The sequence below is a fragment of the Dreissena polymorpha genome, chromosome 15, assembly GCF_020536995.1.
Source record: "Dreissena polymorpha isolate Duluth1 chromosome 15, UMN_Dpol_1.0, whole genome shotgun sequence".
NCBI classification, from domain to species: domain Eukaryota; kingdom Metazoa; phylum Mollusca; class Bivalvia; order Myida; family Dreissenidae; genus Dreissena; species Dreissena polymorpha.
The window spans coordinates 4,147,956-4,168,662 of NC_068369.1; the positions used below are offsets into that span (position 1 = coordinate 4,147,956).

Consider the following 20,707-nt stretch of genomic DNA (forward strand, 5'->3'; position numbering starts at 1 on the left):
ATCTTATCGTTAACGCATGGACGTGCTTAAAGCCGCGTATGATAGTAACAAATTTCTAGCTTTGCGTGGTTAGACATTTAATTCCTGTATATACACATCTGGTAAGACGTGTGTGTCATTAGTCACATATTTAATGTGCATCATGCGATTGGCGGGAAACCGGCTAAAATAGTGTCAACGAACACCTATTTTATTGCGCATCAAAACTAACACATACGTTGAACATTTTATTTGCGAAAAATATAAAGTCATAGAAGAATCAACGAAGATGTGCACTGTTACACGTTTAAAGCGCAGCGCTTTATTTTATAACTTAAATTCTCTATATTTCATATGGCATTGATTTATTTTGGTTTAAGAGTCGAATGGTGGTTAGTCGTTGTAATAAATATAAATGTTGTTATTTTCTAGTATTGCAGAGCAAGTGTGTTGTGCTGTCCTTAAAAAATACGTATTAAATTTAAATCCGTTAAGATGCTTTAATTTATTACGTCACGGTTGAGTATTGTACGAAAACGCAAAGTAACACGTTTAAGTTCGCTCGGCTCATTAAACAAGGTGCCAGACCCCGTGATTCCGGCCGTAGGATTTGTGCGTCTTGCTTAACTAAAAAAAATATTGCTGCTAGCTTGGGGAAACCTTACGAACATGTTGACTAGCTTATAAACTTGGCCACCTCGATATGTTGGTATTTTTTTTAATAATCGCAGTTATCGCGCTTTTTTAGAAAACATGAGATTAACTTTGAACGCACGTTACTAAATAGAACAGCTGCTAGAGTGCAGGGACTGTATAAACATATTGATCGCCATTTAATCTCAAGCACAACAAGTGACAACAACAGAACTCTCCAAATTATTCAATCGTTTCGCGTTGCAACGCTTTATAATTTTCAGGTTTTTAAATCGTCAAAAGATGCATATAATGGTTATATTAGACCATGGTAAATGTTCAGTATTACTGTTTTCTCACAAATATCATAACTAAACCGAAAATTTGCGAATCTGAAACAACTTTTCTCAATTTTGTCAATTTACCAAACCGTAGAAAGATCCCTTTACTATTTTGGTTCATTCAGTTGATGTTACTTATAAAAGTAAAAAATCCTTTACAACTTTTGCAAAGCTTAGCAATATTGCACTAGCAATATTATTATTGTGTTGGAAATTATCCGCCAGATGCTGTTCTTAAAAGCGAAGCAAAGAATTAAGGATTTAAACTTTTATTAGACATGCTTGCAAAATGAAAACGTATTTGCAATTATAGTTGAAGCAAAGACCTATCAATATTTATTTATTTTCAATATACGTATATTCTTTTTTTAAACCTATTTATTTAAGCTCGATTGCATAACGAGCTTATATGAAACGCTCTCGAGTCCGTTTCCTTGGTGTCTATGGGGGAGATCTAAAGAACGCTCCCACAGTGGGGATCGAATCCGTGACCTCCCGATCGCTAGGCGGACATTATATCCACTACGCCACGGCGATCTTACATATATTGATAGGTCTTTGGTTGAAGTACAAACAATGATATTTCAACAAGCACACGGTTGTACGTATGACGCACTTTTTTGATATACAGTCAAAACTGAACTAACGGTCACTTGAGAATAACGGTCCATAGCAGACAGCGGTCAGTCTGGATTCCCCCTAACGAAAATCACTCTATATTACACATGAGAATAACGGTCAATTGTCCATAACGGCAAACGGCCAGTATATTTCACTCCAAGTCATTTTTGAAGTGAAAACAACGACCACGCATCAGTCGTTTCACCACGCATCAGTCGTTTCGAGTCGCGAAAACTAAGAACACAAACGAAACAGGTGCATGGAACAATAAGAATGTGTATAAGGAATCATTGCACATCTTTTAGGCTTAAATCATTTGGGTTGGCTGGAATAAAATCAGTATTTGTTAATAGCACTCCATCATGTTTTTTGTGTGTATTTTCTAATAAGAAAAATGGTAATTATGATAATAATAATATGTCCTACAAAGACCAATTTGATTATAACATGATGTTACCATTTGGTAGAGATACGCGTTTGAAGAGATACATCTACGCCAGAACTGCATACTGGCTGGTTACAAAAGTTTGAAAAATAATGTAAATACCGGTATAACAGGAAACAGGTTTGTATAGGTCCCTGCGGGAAATCAAGCTAATGAAATACAAATCCAACTGGAATAGTTCAGTTTTATTTTTCCGACGTCAGTAAGACGTCACAAAATATTCAACAACAACATTCATACTCGTTCTCGATAACAATAAATAGTTGTAATGTCATACAAACTTAACAAACACCAACATCCATCACTAATTTAACATATTTTCCAAAACCTAACTCAATGTTTTAAAACAACAGAAATGGAATTTCTTAAAAAAATATATCAAGTTCACACAAAATGAATGGGTAGCTTACGACACCTAACACAAGTGATAATCTTACCAACTAAAGCATGGACGAAGAAGACTGTACATTCTTTCATTCAAACACATTTCTATAGCAAGAATTTTGTTATGACAAATAAAGATTTGGAAGGAACTTTGCACAGCAAAAATGAAATCGGGATATCAACTTGAGGACATATACACATTAAAGTATCCGTACATTCCAGTTATTTCAAGTTATGCAATGAGATAATCAAAATCACATTAAACATTATATACACGTTTTAACTACATACTTAATCCGCATACATTGGGCAAAACACAATTAACATAGTTTTTAAGAAAAACACACAAAACTAAATGAAACATTATTTGTCAACATATTTATGAAACAGAAAAACCTGCCAGGTGAATACAATTTCTTGTAATAAATAATACTATTAAATGAACTAGAAAGGCATCACAGACCCGGATGATCCCGCAAAACATGATATGACACAGTCAATTACATTAATTATTTTTAGAAGACAAAAAGAGAAATGGCCAAAGTTCTACCAAACTGGTCACAGCACTATCCTCTTGTTACCATAATCTAAATATTGAAAGGTAAATTGGCTATTTAAAGAACAAAATCAGCATGGCTGTTTAAAAGGAGTTCAGTACACACAATATTGCAGACTATAATTATCTACTTCTATAGTAAAAAAAAGTAACATCCATTATTCAGCCAAAACTAGTTGCAGCAACATTTTTATCTCAACTCTTTCAGTGCAGGAACAGAATTTTGAAGGACTTTGCAAACAGTTTGGATCCAGATGAGACGCCACAAAACGTGGCGTCTCATCAGGATCCAAACTGTTTGCTATTCTGATAGTATTCTTTGAAAAAAATCGAAGAAAATGGTAATTTTAGAAATTCATCAGACGACATTTTAGCAGATGACAAATTTCCCAGCATGCAAAGGGTTAATGATCATCTTCAAATCAAGGCCATACAGCTTTGAAAGTGAGAGTGCAAACTAGCAACATGTACACACAAATTTTAGGTTTATATATTCTTTTGTGGAAAAATAGACAATTCTACAACACAAGTCACAACAAAAAAAATCCTTCTTTAGGATCATCAAAACGAAAAAGACAATTTTGCTGTTAAAGTTGGAGCAAGATCTACCAAGGGTTTAATGACACAAGCTTTATAATGGAAAAACAAATGGTCATAATTCTTCCAAAACTGATCAAGCCAGAATTCCTTCCTTAACAATCATTTACATCATCTACGCTAGTAAGTCATAGCTGTGCAAGTTTCAGCGAGATCTGTACATTTGTATAAACATTGCTCAAAACAAACAGAGAATTTACACTAACACTTCATGCAATGTCACACACCACATGTGATGCCCTAAAATACTGATAATAGCATGCACGTTGAGACAACAGAAATGGACAATGAATAATTGTTTATATTGTTTGTTTAATGTTACAATGAGGGTGAGGAATGTCTTATGCAACACATGTGTAGGTCCAAATAGTGTCTTCATTATTCAACCTTTTATTATACATTGTGTCACACATATTGGACACATACTGCAAATGCTTTGATTTTTGTAGCATGCAACTGGTACTGAGACATTCATATTTGTTATTTAATAACCATATAAAACAAGAGGGTCAAAGGCCCACAGCCACTCACCTGAGACACCATGGAACTTATCTGTTCAAAGCAGGTAGTGTTCACAAGGTTTTAGAGTTAACTACCCCAATACCTGGCAGTCATGTTTTGAACATTTTTAGAAATCAGTCAAAATATAACAACATAATTGTGTTATGTTCTAAAGAAGTTGCATGATGAGTAGGTAAAAAATGTGACTTTCTAGAGTTTTCAAATGGTTTCAAAACAGACACATACACAAAATTGCCCTAGATCATGGTGACCTTTTTTTTAATTGACCCAAACCATATCTCACTCAGCTGTGATATCATTCAAACAAATGTCCTGAGATAGTTAATTGTATATTGCGTTAAGCAATTGTACTCATAGTGATAACAAGCTTTTCAAAAATTTGACCAGATTACCTATTTATTGACCCCAAATGACCAAAATTCATACACAGATGAGATATCATAGAGACAAATGTTCTTACATGAGCATGAAATTTGAAAATACAAGTGAATCAATTTTAAAATTAGCCAAGATATATTGGAAGACTATTTTACAGTTGTTTATAAAAGATTTGACAATACATGCAGCCTGTAGAGCATTCACAAGCTTGTTCTTTATTTTGACCTAATGACCTAATTTCAGACCCGACATGAATCAACTGAGCTTTACTTGGGACAAATGTTGTGACCAAGTTTCATAAAGAATTGGCTTAAATGTGGCCTTGTTAGTATTCACAAGCTTTTCTTTAATAAAACTATGTAACACTGTCTTTGACCCCATATAACTCGGTTTCTGCATCGGTCGGAATATAATTCTGATAAATTTTCTGCCCAAATTTCATAATGATTGGTCAATACATGAGGAATCAAGAATGTTCTCAAGCTCTTCCTTTGATTTGACCTATTGATCTAGTTTTCAACCAGATTTAAATGACCCAATTTGAACTCATTATAGGTGTCACTTAGACCTGTTCTGAGAAAGTTTTATTTAAATTGGGAAATATTTGTGGCCCAAAGCGTGTCCACTAAGGTTAATAGTGACACAGAACAATTGATGATGGACAACATCAACCAATCAAAGTGGATCTCAAAAACTCACCATGATCAGGTTGTGCTCAATTGAGCTAAAAAAACAACACAAAATGCTGTTATTGACAACCCCTACCCAATGTGGAATTTTATTGACAACCCCTACCCAATGTGGAATTAAGTTTATGTGCATTTAAATTTAAATGTACTTCTAATTGATGATTGAGCAATTGAACAAAAAGGTACAGCAGAAAGGCAGACAAAATGGAAATAGAACAAAAAACAATATTGCACAGGATAAGATATGTCACTAACATATAAACATTTCACTGCCAAGAACCAGCAATACTGTTTAAATGCATAAAATATGTGACTCAACCAATATTTTAACACAAACCTTATAATAAACACTAAACAAAGAAACCTAAAGCTTGTCCCAATATGTCCCAAGCTGTAATGGTATGCTTATACTATGATGAACTAAAATGTAACAGATAAACAACATCATATATTACACTGGGAAAAAAGACAAAGGTCAATATTATAGCAGAAACTGGTTGCAGCGAAATTGTATTTCTTTATGATCATCCACAAATTACAGTAATTAAGCTTTTAAGATCGAACAAATTCCAACAAGCAGTTACTGAGAAGTAAATTTTTCGGGACCATGCATATATTCTTAAATGTTCACATCTTTTTTATGGCCAAATATGACCTAATTATAAATGTGACCTTGACCTCCGAAGAAGAAAGAGGGCTAATATGAAACATGCTGTCTCCTGATGGTGGTGATTTTAAATTGCCTGAGGAATGACAAACATCAAAGTCCAGACAGGTTATTTCATGGCCAAAATTTAACTTTGACCTATTTGTGTGACCTTGATCTTCAAATAATAGAGGGGGTTTACACATTAAATGTTGTCAAATGGTGGTTTACATTTGCGCCAAGTTTGTTTATGCATGAACAAATGGCAATGTTATAGCTTAGAAAAGAATTCAGTAAACTGTTTTACTTCGAAATTTCACACAGCATCTTATAATGGTTAACATCTGCGCCAAGTTATTTAAATTTTTTGACAAACATCTGGATAGAAGGACACACAGGCAAACAAAATGCCCCTATATGCAGCTTTCTTCAAAGTGAGGTATAACAAAAGATGTGTTCGTCAGAAACACAATGCCCCCTATTGCGCCGCTTTGATTTTTTTATTTTTTTTTTACCTTTGACCTTGAAAGATGACCTTGACCTTGAACTTCCACCACTCAAAATGTGCAGCTTCATGAGAACGACGCTTTGAATTTTTTTTATTTTTATTTTACCTTTGACCTTGAAGGATGACCTTGAAGGATGACCTTGACCTTGAACTTCCACCACTCAAAATGTGCAGCTTCATGAGAACGCCGATTTGAAAAAAATATATAAAAAAAAAATACTTTTGACCTTGAAGGATGACCTTGACCTTGAACTTCCACCACTCAAATGTGCAGCTTCATGAGAACGCCGCTTTTTTTTTTACCTTTGATCTTGAATGATGACCTCGACCTTGAACTTCCAACACTCAAAATGTTCAGCTCCATGAGATACACATGCATGCCAAATATCATGTTGCTATCTTCAATATTGAAAAAGTTATGGCCAGTAAAGTTTTCGGATGGACAGACAGACTGACTGACATACACACATACTGACACACTGACGGACAGTTCAACTGCTATATGCCACCCTACCGGGGGCATAAAAATGGGCATAGCTGAAGCACTTTGAATCAATGAATAATATTTTGTTTAAAAGAATAGAGCATTTTTGAATGTCAACATTGAAAAGTGCAATTGTACTTTTTTACGACTCCATTGAGAATCCAGTATTTGCCTTATGAGATTTCAATATTTAACTCAAATAAGTTTTTAATTCATATTTTCCCAAAAAGAAAGTAAAACAAAAAACAAGGCAGAAGCCCTATCCATTTGTTGAACTTTGGGAGATTTCATATTTTATCTATGCCAAAAACCATGGTTAGTTTAGTGTCTCATTCACTTTAAATGTAATATCCTACATCAAAAAAGGTTGCTTAAGGAGATTTGAAATCTTTAATCATTCAGTCTAAATATATAGTTACATGCATAGAGCCAGATCATACAAAGATGTACATGTAAGTAAGTAAAATTGGCGAATTTCAAGGATCCATATGTCTAAGACACAACACAACATCCTATCAAGTGGGTTAGTGGTTGAAACAACAGTGGAATTCAGACATTCAATAAGATATTCAGTCTTTGAACAAGTTTGTTCAAACAGATCTTGGTACACTAAAATACATTTATAACAGAATAACATTGTTTTTAAAGGTGACATTTGAAGAGTTATAAATATGCAACTGTATGCACACGGTAAATATCTCTATAAATGCAGTTGTTGTGCCTACCATTGGGAATCTTATAATTTAAGCAAGAAATCTAGACATGTGACAGATTCAGATGCCCGTACTATATATGTTTAAACAACACAAAGTGTGTATTGCTTAAACACGTTTAATTTTTACAAATAAATTATCATATACTATTTTTGAATAATTTTTTTTTAACAAAACGCCATAATTTAGGTAAAATGGTCCCAGGCAAAGTGGACCCTTTAACGATCAACAAAACGTGAAGGTTTGAGACAAAGATAAGCACAGAGTTAGGGACAAGTGAAATTCTTAATGTATCCCACATTGTGGGTTTATACAAAGGAATAATTAAAGTAACATATTGCAACAGCCATTAACAAATAATATGTTAACCTTAAAGTGATATTATGGGCATTTTTTACTGTTGAATTGAGCTGAAAAGATATAATGTGTCGTATGAACGAATCTGCACTAAAACTACATTTAGATTCACATCGTAAATCGAATCATTACTGTCGTCAGTTGTCAAAACAAAAGTACAGTTGATATTCAAATGCATTATTTTTCTCTTTCCGGGATATTGTTTAAGTATTTTGATGCTGCATTAACAAATATAAGTGTATATGAAGTGAAAACACCAAAAATAAACAACGGTTGCGATAGACACCTATAAACTGTTAGATGCCCATAATATCACTTTAAAAAGATGTCTCCTTACAGCAATAATTCAATATCTACACGACACAAATGTCACATTGCAATTTTTTAAATTGAATTATTGCAGTAATAAGATGCCATTTTTGTGATTGTTCAATGATTTTATTACATAGCAAAAATGGATCAAACAAACAAAAACATTTCATTAGCGCTAGACAGTGGAACCGCTATGATAGGTTAATTTTGTATATCATTACAAAAACTCATCTACATTGCAGATTCGAATTTGTTCCCAGAACACAAGAATGAATTCAGCATAAAAACAAAATATACTTTAAAGAGACAAACTTAAGTGTTTTTTTCCACTGACATGGGGAAAAAATAAAAAAAAATAACAAAAAAGCATAAACAAAGAAAAATTAATCACTGTGATCAATTAATTTAACTGGTCCACTATTTCCCTCTGTCTTTTTTATTGGTACACCCATCTGTCTCACAGTTGTCTTCACTTGTCTTCATTCTCCCTGTACTAGATATATGACCTTGTAAATTTGATAAAGTTGTCTTCATCTGGAAAAAAGTAACAAGTTTTACTTCATAATACAATAACAATCAATAAGAAATGCAAAAACAATCCAAACATTAAGTAGCAGAGAAACATGGATCAAACAATTGTAAAATGAATGACATTCACCCAATTAATATTTTTGCAAAACCAAAATATACGTATGTTCAGAATTAAACTAGAGCTTTGTCACAGACGTGACGAATACCCCCACATGCCACATTGACACAGCATATTTTGCATGTCGTCTTCACAAAAAACAGCGGACACCATGCTCAATGTTAAAAACACACTAAGTGACCCCGTGACCTAGTTTTTGACCCGGCATGGCCCATGTTCGAACTTGACATACACATTATTAAGATACAACTTCTGATCAAGTGTGGTGAAGATCGGATGTAAGCTTTTTATATTAGAGAGCTGACGCTTAATACGTACCAACTGACCGACAGACAGACCGACAGACAAGTTCACTCCTATTCCCCTATATACCCTCCTAAACTTCGTTTGTGGGGGTATAATAAGCTGCACTCTGGAAAACATGGCTCAACTCTTTCCCACTCAGAGGCAAAGTGAAAATTGCTATGTGCAAACAGCATAAAACCAGAACATCCTGCGAGTAACTGGCTGTCTGTTCAGGTTTTATGCTGTTTGCTGCTTACCAGTATCTAAGGATTGGAAATGAAGTCTTTAAAACTTGAATCTAGTAAGAAGGGTCTTCAATTAAATGTAACTTTCTAAGGGACTACAAACACGTCAAAATATGTATCTAAGTGGTAAAGGGTTAATGCATAGTTGTAAAATATCGTCGCAAATTAGCCTTTGCAGTCAGCTTAGGCTTATCTGGAACACAATTGTTCTTTTATAGACTTTTCTGTGTAAAGGAAATCTCCTCTGAAAAAAACGAATCCAGTTTAGACAGAGGGTTAAGTCCTGGATTAGCCTGTGCAGACTGCAATTACTTATGGAAAGGCATACAGCTTGATTCTCTCAGAGTAGGAATCAACTAAAAAGTGCACCAGGTGTACCTGATCTACCATGACTATAGAGGCCCCTAACAGGTGTACCTGATCTACCATGACTATAGAGGCCCCTAACAGGTGTACCTGATCTACCATGACTATAGAGGCCCCTAACAGGTGTACCTGATCTACCATAACTATAGAGGCCCCTAACAGGTGTACCTGATCTACCATGACTATAGAGGCCCCTAACAGGTGTACCTGATCTACCATGAATATAGAGGCCCCTAACAGGTGTACCTGATCTACCATGACTATAGAGGCCCCTAACAGGTCCTGCCATTTACTCATCTCAGCTTCATGAAGCCTCTGTTGTTGTTGTAGCAACTTCATCCAGTCTGCATGGCTTTGTGGTGGATTCCTATAACAGAACCAGCTTTGGACAAACCATTCAAAAAAAGATGTTAAAATAATAAACAAGACTTTTGACAAGCAATAAAAGTCCCCTACCTGCTCCACCATTGTCAGAAATTCCACCACTGTTTCATGAAAAAAATATGAAGAACTTGTTATTGTTTGATCCAGAAAACCACCATTATCAGCAGTATTTCTAGTCTATTTGTCCACATTTCAAGTTTCATGAAAAAATATGAAGAACTTTCCAAGTTATTGCAGGATCCAGAAAACCACCATTTTCAGCAGTATTTCTAGTCTTAGCAACCAGAATTTTTGACGTAGGAACAAAATGAAATGACTTGCATAATCTCCATATTGCCATCTATCCATGTTTCAAGTTTCATGAACAAATATGAAGAACTTTTAAAGTTATCGAGGATCCAGAAAAGTGTGACAGACTGACTGACGGACGCACAGAGCGCAAACCTTAAGTCTCCTCTGGTTTCACCGGTAGGGGACAATAAAAAATATGCTACTCCATATTTGCCATGTAGGCCCTTTCCCGCTCAGAAACAAAATTACAATCGCTATATGCACCCAGCACAAAGCCAGAACAGCCTGCAAATAGCTTGCAGTCTGCTAAGGTTTTATGCTCTTCGCTGCTCATCAGTACCTTTGGTTCGAAAATGAAGCCTTCAAAACTTGAACTTAAACTTGTTCTAAAAAATTTAAGTTGTTTTTCTAAGGGACTACATATACGTCAATTGAGAATAGCAGGTTAAAGCCTCATCATTTTGTAATATATTAAGTGAGGCTTAGAATAAAATAATGGCCAGGCTTGCTAAGTGCTTACATTTTTCATGCTTAGCCTGATATTTACAAAACTTTCAGGCAATAACCTGTTTTTCTGTTTATCATTCCGCTATGTACCCATTTTAATGATTACTTTATAGTTGATTCTGGTAAATATGATCTCCAAACAAGACTAATGTATTAACTTCCTATTGAAATGAAACAATAAAATATCAGGCAGCTATCAATAAAGCGTTATGATAAATATACATATCTGAGTGGAAACGGGTTAAAGGTATCCCGAGTTAAAATATCAATTTTGGTCATGATTGCATATTATGTACTTTCTGTTCATGGGAACTATTCAAAGATCAATTTTTTATCAAACAAAGGACTCAACTCCAGGGCAATTTGATCTGTCATTGAACTTAGCTTCGATATTGCAACATAAAATAGTATGACCTTTTCATCTAGGTTTTTTTATATACATAATAATCAGTGGTTCAAAGAAACTTGCACGGAAACATCTTACTGTGGCAAGAGTACTAGAAAATTTAACTCACAACATTAATTTATGTTTAGGTTTCCCCATGCAAATATGGGCCAAGACTTGATCCACTTGTAAGTGGATGAAGACAGTCCACTTCTTGAATGTTTACAAATATGTTAAACAGATATCACAAGCACAGTTTCACAACCTTAACCTTAATGACTTAAAAGAAAAAAATAAACAATAGAACCATTTTTGTCCATATCAACACTATTGGCTTACATTTAAGTTGATGATATAGAAACACAATATAAAAGTAAAACAGTCTTAAATAAATTGTCACATATAAAAATTTTCAAAGAAGTTTTCATATACTATATACCTTATCAAAACTGTCAGCATCAAATGGACATACACAAGGTGCTACGTTACTCACCCCTCCAGATCCTTGAAGGCCTGCTGTGACCTGGGCAGGTAGAGAACATTGGCCACCAGTTCCAGGGACCAGAGCTTATAGAACAACAGCGCATTGAACATCACCAACAACACCAGGCTGTGAAGAGAAAACAGTGGGGACACTCTGTCAACCACATTTTTTCACCATATTGGGAATAATAAAAAATAGAATTGCTTTGACTTAAAACAAAAAAAATAAATTTGTAAGTGTTTCCCTTATTATATTTACTAGAGAAACCCATAAAGCTGCCTTAATATTGCATTTCATTACCAAAAAGTTTTATATTACCAGTAACTTTTAATTGGGAATTTTGGCAGTCATTTGGAAAAAAATAAACTTTTAGAAAATGGGAGAAGAGCTGAATAAAAATTATGAAACAAGAGGGCCTGAAAGGCCCAAAGTCGCTCACCTGAGATAACAAGATATTATTGGAACAAATCTTCTGACCAAGTTTCATGAAGATCGGCAAATAAATGTGGCCTCTAGAATGTTAACAAGGTTTTTCTATAGCCATATAAGGAAAAATGCCCCGCTGGCTGGCAGCCATGTTTTTAAACCAACCGGCATCATTTTTGAACTCGTCCAAGATATTATCGGAATGAATCTTCTGACCAAGTTTCATGAAGGTTGGAAAATAAATGTGGCCTCTAGAGTGTTAACAAGATTTTACTATAGCCATTTAAAGAAAAATGCCCCGCCCCTTGGAAGCCATGTTTTTCGAGCAAACATAGTAATTTTCTAACTTATTCAAGATATCATTAAGACCAATCTTCTGACCAAATTTCATGAAGATTGGACAATAAATGTGGCCTCTAGAGTGTTAACAAGGTTTTACTATAACCATATATAGCTATATAAGGAAAAATGCCCTGCCCCTGGTGGCCATGTTTTAAAAGCAACCAAAACCATTTTCGAACTCATCCAAGATATCATTGGGACAAATCTTCTGACCAAGTTTCATGACAATCGGAAAATAAATGTGACCTCTAGAGTGTTAACAAGGTTTCACTATAGCCATATGAGAAAAAATGCCCCGCCCCCGTGGTGGCCATGTTTTTCAACCATCCAGCGCCATGTTTTTCAACCATCCAGCATCATTTTAGGACACGTCCAAGATATTATTGGGATAAATCTTCTGACCGAGTTTCATGAAGATCCAACTATAAATGTGGCCTCTAGAGTGTTAACAAGATTTTACTATAGCCAGAAAAAGCCATATAAGGAAAAATGCCCCGCCCCTTGGCAGCCATGTTTTTCAAGCAAAGGTTACCATTTTCAAACTCATCCAAGATATCATTGGGACAAATCTTCTGACCAAGTTTCATGAAGATCGGAAAATAAATGTGGCCTCTAGAGTGTTAACAAGGTTTTGCTTTAGCCATATAAGGAAAAATGCCCCGCCCCCTGGCAGCCATGTTTTTCAATCAATCGGCATCATTTTCAAACTCTTCTAAGATATTATTGGGATAAATCTTCTGACCAAGTTTCATGAAGATTGAACAATAAATGTGGCCTCTAGAGTGTTAACAAGATTTTACTATAGCCATATCAGGAAAAATGCCCCGCTCCTTGACAGCCATGTTTTTCAAGCAAATGTTACCATTTTTTTTTATCTCATCCAAGATATCATTGGGACAAATCTTCTGAGAAAGTTTCATTAAGATCGGAAAATAAATGTGGCCTCTAGAGTGTTAACAAGGTTTTACTATAACCATATAATGAAAAATGCCCCGCCCCCTGGCAGCGATGTTTTTCATTCCAGCCGCATCATTTTCAAACTAGTCCAAGATATTATTGGGATAAATCTTCTGACCAAGTTTTATGAAGATAAGACAATAAATGTGGCCTCTAGAGTGTTAACAAGATTTTACTGTAGCCATATTTTGCCATATAAGGAAAAATGCCCCGCCCCTTGGCAGCCATGTTTTTCAAGCAAACGTATTCATTTTCGAACTCATCCAAGTTATCATTGACACCAATCTTCTGACCAAATTGCATGAAGATTGGACAATAAATGTGGCCTCTAGAGAGTTAACAAGGCAAATGTTGACGCAGCACAATGGACGACTGACGACGCATGACGTACAAAAGGCGATAACAGGTTGTGCTCAGGTGAGCTAAAAAACACTGGTCAGTATAAATGTCGTTAGGTATGCAGTAATGATATGGGTTAATAGCAACGGCAGCACAAGGATCTGAACATCATACATTATGTAGTTTTTTTCCACATTGGAATGACGTTTTATCTAGACGAACAGTTAAGATATTAAGAATCACATCACCAGCCACATCAGACTCACACACAGGCTTGAAAGTATATATATTATGTGAACGGGCAGTTTTTTTTTCCTTCTTTATGACCCGCCGAAAAACGGCCCTTTCCCCTCGAATTTTTTTTCCCCTCAACAGGTAAATTTTCCCCCAGATTTCTTTTTTTCACCCATTTTTTTTATTTTTTTTATACTTTAAATACATAAGTTAACCTGATCCAGTGTAGAAAATAGAACATATTGCATTACTTAACTAGAGCTTTGTCACAGACGTGAAGAGAAGCTAATTTATGGCGATTTTTAAGAATTATTATGTCATTATCATTTATGGCCATTTTGACCTCCAAACTCTTGAATTCTTTCGCATGACATGCCATCGAATGACTGAACAAAATAAATGTACAGATTCATTTTAAAATCTCACAATGAATGACATAGTTATGGCCTGGAAAATATTTTTTTATGGCCATTTTTGACCTTTGAACTCAAAGTGTGAACTTGACCTTGGAGATATTGACATAATTCTTTCGTGTGACACACTGTCCAATGATGGTGAACAAATGATTTTAAAATCTCACAATGAACGACATAGTTATGGCCCCGACAAGCTCATTTATGGCCATTTTTTACCTTTGAACTCTGTGTGACCTTGACCTTTGAGATATTGACGGACTTCTTTCTCACGACACACCGTCCAATGATGTTGAACAAATGTGCAAAACTATTTAAAAATCTCACAATGAACGATATAGTTATGGCCCAGACAAGCTCATTTATGGCTATTTTTGTCCTTTGAACTCAGGGTGACCTTGGAGATATTGATGTAATTCTTTCACGCAACACACCGTCCAATGATAATGAACAAATGTACCAAATGATTTTAAAATCTCACAATGAACGACATAGTTATTGCCCGGACAAGCTCATGTATGGCCTTTTTTTACCTTTGAACTCAAAGTGTGACCTTGACCTTGGAGATATTGACGTTATTCTTTCGCGCGACACACTGTCCAATGATGGTGAACAAATGTGCCAAATGATATTAAAATCTCACAATGAACGACATTGTTATGGCCCGGACAAGCTCATTTATAGCCTTGTTTTACCTTTGAACTTAAAGTGTGACCTTGACCTTGGAGATATCAACGTAATTGTTTCCCGCGACACGCCATCCAATGATGGTGAACAAATGTGCCAAATGATTTTAAAATCTCACAATGAAAGACAAAGTTATGGCTCGAACAAGCTTATTTATGGTCATTTTTGACCTTTGAACTCAGTGTGGCCTTGACCTTTGAGATATTGACAGACTTCTTTCGCACGACACACCGTCCAATGATGGTGAACAAATGTGTCAAATGATTTTAAAATCTCACAATGAGTAACCTTGACCTTGGAGATATCAACGTAATTCGTTCGCGCGACACACTGTCCAATGATGGTGAACAAATGTAATAATTTTAAAATCTCACAATAAACGACAAAGTTATGGCCCGGACGAGCATGTTACCTTTGAACTCAAAGTGTGACCTTGACCTTTGAGATATTGACGTACTTCTTTCATGTGACACACCATCCTATGATGGTGAACCAATGTACCAAGTCATTTTACAATCTAACGATAAGTGACATAGTTATGGTCCGGACAAACTTTCTATTTAAAACACACTAAGTGACCTCGTGACCTAGTTTTTGACACTGCATGACCCATATTGAAACTTGACCTAAACATCATCTAGATACAACTTCTGACCAAGTTTGGTGAAGATCAGATGAAATTTTGGGACAGACAGACCGACAAAGTGACTCCTATATAGTCCCCATTACCAGTAATGGGGGGTATAATTATCTGTTGCCTTGAATTTGTTTTATATACAATAAAATATGTTAAATTGATCATTTAACACTTTCCTTATTTTCCCCAAAATCCGGCGTTTCGCATGATTTTCCCCCCCAAAAATGGCATTTCGCACGATTTTTTTCTCCTCAAAAAAGTCCAGGCCCTTTCCCCAAAATCAGATAAAAAAAACTGACAGGAAATATACATTTTTTGCAATTTCAAGGTGAAAACAATGTTGCACTAGGCAGTTAACAAAACACATGGTGAGAGTTAAGCATAAACTATATTATCTGATATAGAAATGTTAGACAGATACCGCAGTTTACACTCATATGTCTATGAGCATGTCCTTCACCTAAATGAATTGCAAAGAAAAAAAGAAACAATAGAACCATTTTGTCCATGTCAAAACTATTGGCCATACATTTTAATAGATGAAACAGAAACGAGAGCTGTCTTCATAGGATGACATATGCCCCCGAAAAACACTTTGATAGAAGTTATGAGCATTTTTAGAAACCTAAACGCAGATTTCGAAACCTTTACCAGGACCTTAAGTTCAAGGTCAAGGTCAAAGGGGTCAAAAGTTGTGTGCGTATGGAAAGGCCTTGTCCACACACATGCATACCAAATATGAAGGTTACATCTGAAGCGACATAGAAATTATGAGCATTTTTTGAAACCTTTAATGCAAAGTGTGACAGACAGACGGACGGAAGGACAGTGCGATCACTATATGCCCTCCTTTGGGGGCATAAAAATTATTGATTATCTTACAATGTTGTTTGCGTATTGAACATAGATTTTAATTGATTGTAAACTGCACTCTTATTGTTAACCCAAACTTTGTTATTTAACAACACAAGCAAATGATACATAATTGGGTTTTGTCCTTAACTCTCATTACATAATTTATGATATGTGCAGTTTGTTACCTTGATCAAATCTTACTATGTTGTGTGCATATTGATCATAAATGTCCATTAATAATATTTGTAAACTGCCATCTGATTGTAAATCCAAACTTTGTTATTTAATAACACTGGCAAATGAGTTTTCTCTTTAACTTTCATTATGTTTGAATTGTGCAAAGTTTGTTTTACTTGATCAAATCTGACTATGTTGTGTGCATATTGATCATTAACTTAAATTGATTGTTTTGTAAAATTATACATGATTGGTTTTTATCTTATTATCCCCACGCTTTTTGAAAAAAAGGTGGGGATATTGTGGTGATCTCCGCCGTCCGTCCGTCCGTCCGTCTGTCCGTCCGTCCTGGCCACTATCTCCTCCTACACTAAAAGCACTAGAACCTTGAAATTTACACACATGGTAGATATGAGCGTATGTGCGACCCTGCACTATTTGGAATTTTGATCTGACCCCTGGGTCAAAAGTTATAGGGGTTGGGGTGGGGCCGCGTCAGAAATTATCACTCATTTTTTTAGGTTATTTTACATTTACTTCTTTATTTCTACACCGATTCACTTCAAATTGATACTGGACCTCACCTATGACAATACGGTCAATCTCAACCATGCATGGCCCCATTCCCAACCCTGGGGCGCCCCGCCCACATAGGCCACACCCACCAAAAATTTCCATTTACTATAATTTTTTCATTTCTACACGGATTCACTTCAAATTGATACTGAACTTTTGTTATGACATTAGGGTCAATCTCAACTATGCATGGCCCCAATCCCAACCCTGGGGAGCCCGCCCACATAGGCCACACCCACCCAAAAAATTCCATTTACTATAATTTTTTCATTTCTACACGGATTCACTTCAAATTGATACTGAACTTCTCTTATGACATTAGGGTCAATCTCAACTATGCATGGCCCCATAACCAACCCTGGGGCCCCGCCCACATAGACCACACCCACCCAAAATTGCCTTTACTATAATTTCTTCATTTCTACACTGATTCACTTCAAATTGATATTGAACTTCTCTTATGACAATACAGTCAATCTCAACTATGCATGGCCCCATTACCAACCCTGGGGCGCCCCGCCCACATAGACCACACCCACCCAAAATTGCCTTTTACTATAATTTCTTCATTTCTACACCGATTCACTTCAAATTGATACTGAACCTCTCTTATGACAATACGGTCAATCTCAACTATGCATGGCCCCATTACCAACCCTGGGGCGCCCTGCCCACATATGTCACACCCACCCAAAATTGCCTTTTACTATAACTTCTTCATTTCTACACCAATTCACTTCTAATTGATGATGAACTTCTCTTATGACAATACGGTCAATCTCAGCTATGCATGGCCCCATTACCAACCCTGGGGCACACCAAGGTCAAACATTCGGCGTGGGGATACGCGTCGGCCTCTGCCGCGCCATTTCTAGTTTGAACTTGTAACCATAGTTAAATTGTTGTGGTTAATCAAAACATTTCTTCGTTCAAGACGCACTTATTATTGTGATGTACATAAAGAATATTTAAGTCAAGTCAATGAAGTAAAAAAGGTTGAATGATGTATGATATTAATCCAAATTGTGTAATGAATTAAATGATATGGTGAAAACACATTACATATGGTAGATTATTACATGAATGTGCATTACTTTGTAAATTATGTATGTATATATATAATGGAATGAATAAAAGAATTTAAACAGGAAAAAAAAATTAAAAAAAGAAAATCTCAAATCAAATCTCGTACAAATATATTTAAAAAGAAACAAGAGCTGTCACCATAGGATGACTTATGCCCCCTATAATCGCTTGATAGAAGTTATGAGCTTTTTTCGAAACCTAAACGCAGATTACGAAACCTAAACACGGACCCTAAGTTCAAGGTCAAGGTCACAGGGGTCAAAATTTGTGTGCATATGGAAAGACCTTGCCCATATACACATGCATACCAAATATGAAGGTTATATCTCAAGGGACATAGAGGTAATATGCATTTTTCGAAACCAAAACGCAGATTTTGAAACCTAAACGCGGACCCTCAGTTCAATGTCCAGGTCACAGGGGTCAAAATTGTGTGCGTATGGAAAGGCCTTGTCAATATACACATGCATACCAAATATGAAGGTTACATCTCAAGGGACATAGAAGTTATGAGAATTTTTCGAAACCTAAACGCAAAGTGTGAGGGAAAGACGGACAGACATACAGACGGACGGACGGATGGACAGTCCGATCACTATATGCCCTCCTACCGGGGGCATAAAAATCATATAAATGATGTTCCACGAGAACGTTTTCTCAGTCATATCCAGTAACAAGAGGGCCATGATGGCCCTGAATCGCTCACCTGACTCATTAAGATCAGATGAAAACTATGACCTCTATTGTCTACACAATGTTTTTCTATGATTTGACCTAGTGACCTAGTTCCTGACTCTAGATGACCCAAATACAATCCCAATCCAGATTTCATCAAGATAAACATTCTGACCACAGTTCATAAATATTGGATGAAAACTGTGACCTCTATTGTCAACACAAGGTTTTTCTATTTATTTGAACTAGATTTTTACCCCAGATGACCCAAATACAATCCCACCCAGATTTCATCAAGAATTCTGACCAAATTTCATAAAGGTTGGATGAAAACTGTGATCTCTAATGTCTACACAAGGTTTTTCTATTATTTGACCTAGTGACCTAGTTTTTGACCCCAGATGACCCAAATAAAATCCCAACCCAGATTTCATCAAGATAAACATTCTGACCAAATTTCATAAAGATTGGATGAAAACTGTGACCTCTATTGTCTACAGAAGGTTGTTCTATTATTTGACCTAGTGACCTTGTTTTTGACCCCAGATGACCCAAATACAATCCCAAACCGGATTTCATCAAGATAAACATTTTGACCAAATTTCATCAAGATTGGATGCAAACTGTGACCTCTACTGTCTACACAAACAAATTGTTGACGGACGGACGAACGGACACACGCAGGCACGCACAACGGACGCCGGACATCATACGATCACATAAGCTGACCGTGTCACTTCATGACAGGTGACCTACAAATATGTGTCGGAGATAAACATGAACAGTTGTGGTTAAAATCCCATAGAAACAAGGGCTGTTTGTAAAACATGCATGCCCCCCTATATGGGCTATAAGTTGTAGTAGCAGCCATTGTGTGAATACGTTTTTTGTCACTGTGAATGGTGGTGGTGGTGGTGGTGGTGGTGTAGTAGTAGTAGTAGTAGTAGTAGTAGTAGTAGTAGTAGTAGTAGTAGTAGTAATAGTAGTTGTAGTAGTAGTAGTAGTAGTAGTAGTAGTAGTAGTAGTAGTAGTAGTAGTAGTAGTAGTAGAAATAGTAGTAGAAGTAGTAGTAGTAGTAGTAGTAGTAGTAGTAGTAGTAGTAGTAGTAGTGGTAGTAGTAGTAGTAGTAGTAGTAGTAGTGGTAAAAGTAGTAGTAGTAGTGGCTGTAGTAGTAGAAGTAGTAATAGTAGACGTGGTGGTGGTGGTGGTGGTGGTGGTGGTGGTAGCAGTACTAGTAGTAGTAGTAGTAGTAGTAGTAGTAGTAGTAGTAGTAGTAGTAGTAGTAGTAGTAGTAGTAGTAGTAGTGGTAGTAGTAGTAGAAGTAGTAGTAGTAGTAGTAGTAGAAGAAGTAGTAGTAGAAGTAGTAGTAGTAGTAGTAGTAGTAGTAGTAGTAGCAGTAGCAGTAGCAGTAGCAGTAGCAGTAGCAGCATTACAAGACCAATACTTAAGAATGATCAAATGGGAAAAGGTAACATAGCACCAGCAGTAAATATGGGGCTCATTTACAGGTCAGATTTGGAATCTCTGCTGTAAAATGAGATT

At 36.0% G+C, this 20,707-nt stretch overlaps 1 protein-coding gene across 2 annotated transcripts in view; it reads right to left on the reverse strand.

The window, feature by feature from the left end:
- Positions 1-2,189: 2,189 nt before the first annotated feature.
- LOC127859861 (protein Aster-B-like) overlaps positions 2,190-20,707 on the reverse strand; it is an 86,814-nt gene continuing 68,296 nt past the window's right edge. Inside the window, exons 14-17 of one of the 2 annotated variants that reach the window (XR_008039497.1) lie at positions 11,771-11,887; positions 9,957-10,077; positions 6,439-8,699; positions 2,190-6,326 (exon numbers count right to left, since the gene is read on the reverse strand). Coding sequence is in view for 1 of the 2 variants with exons in the window: in XM_052397430.1 (XP_052253390.1) it covers positions 8,583-8,699; positions 9,957-10,077; positions 11,771-11,887 (355 nt within the window). In the remaining variant the exon portion in view is untranslated. Of the gene's footprint in view, positions 8,700-9,956; positions 10,078-11,770; positions 11,888-20,707 lie in introns of both variants that reach the window. The other variant, XM_052397430.1, reaches the window with a different exon arrangement.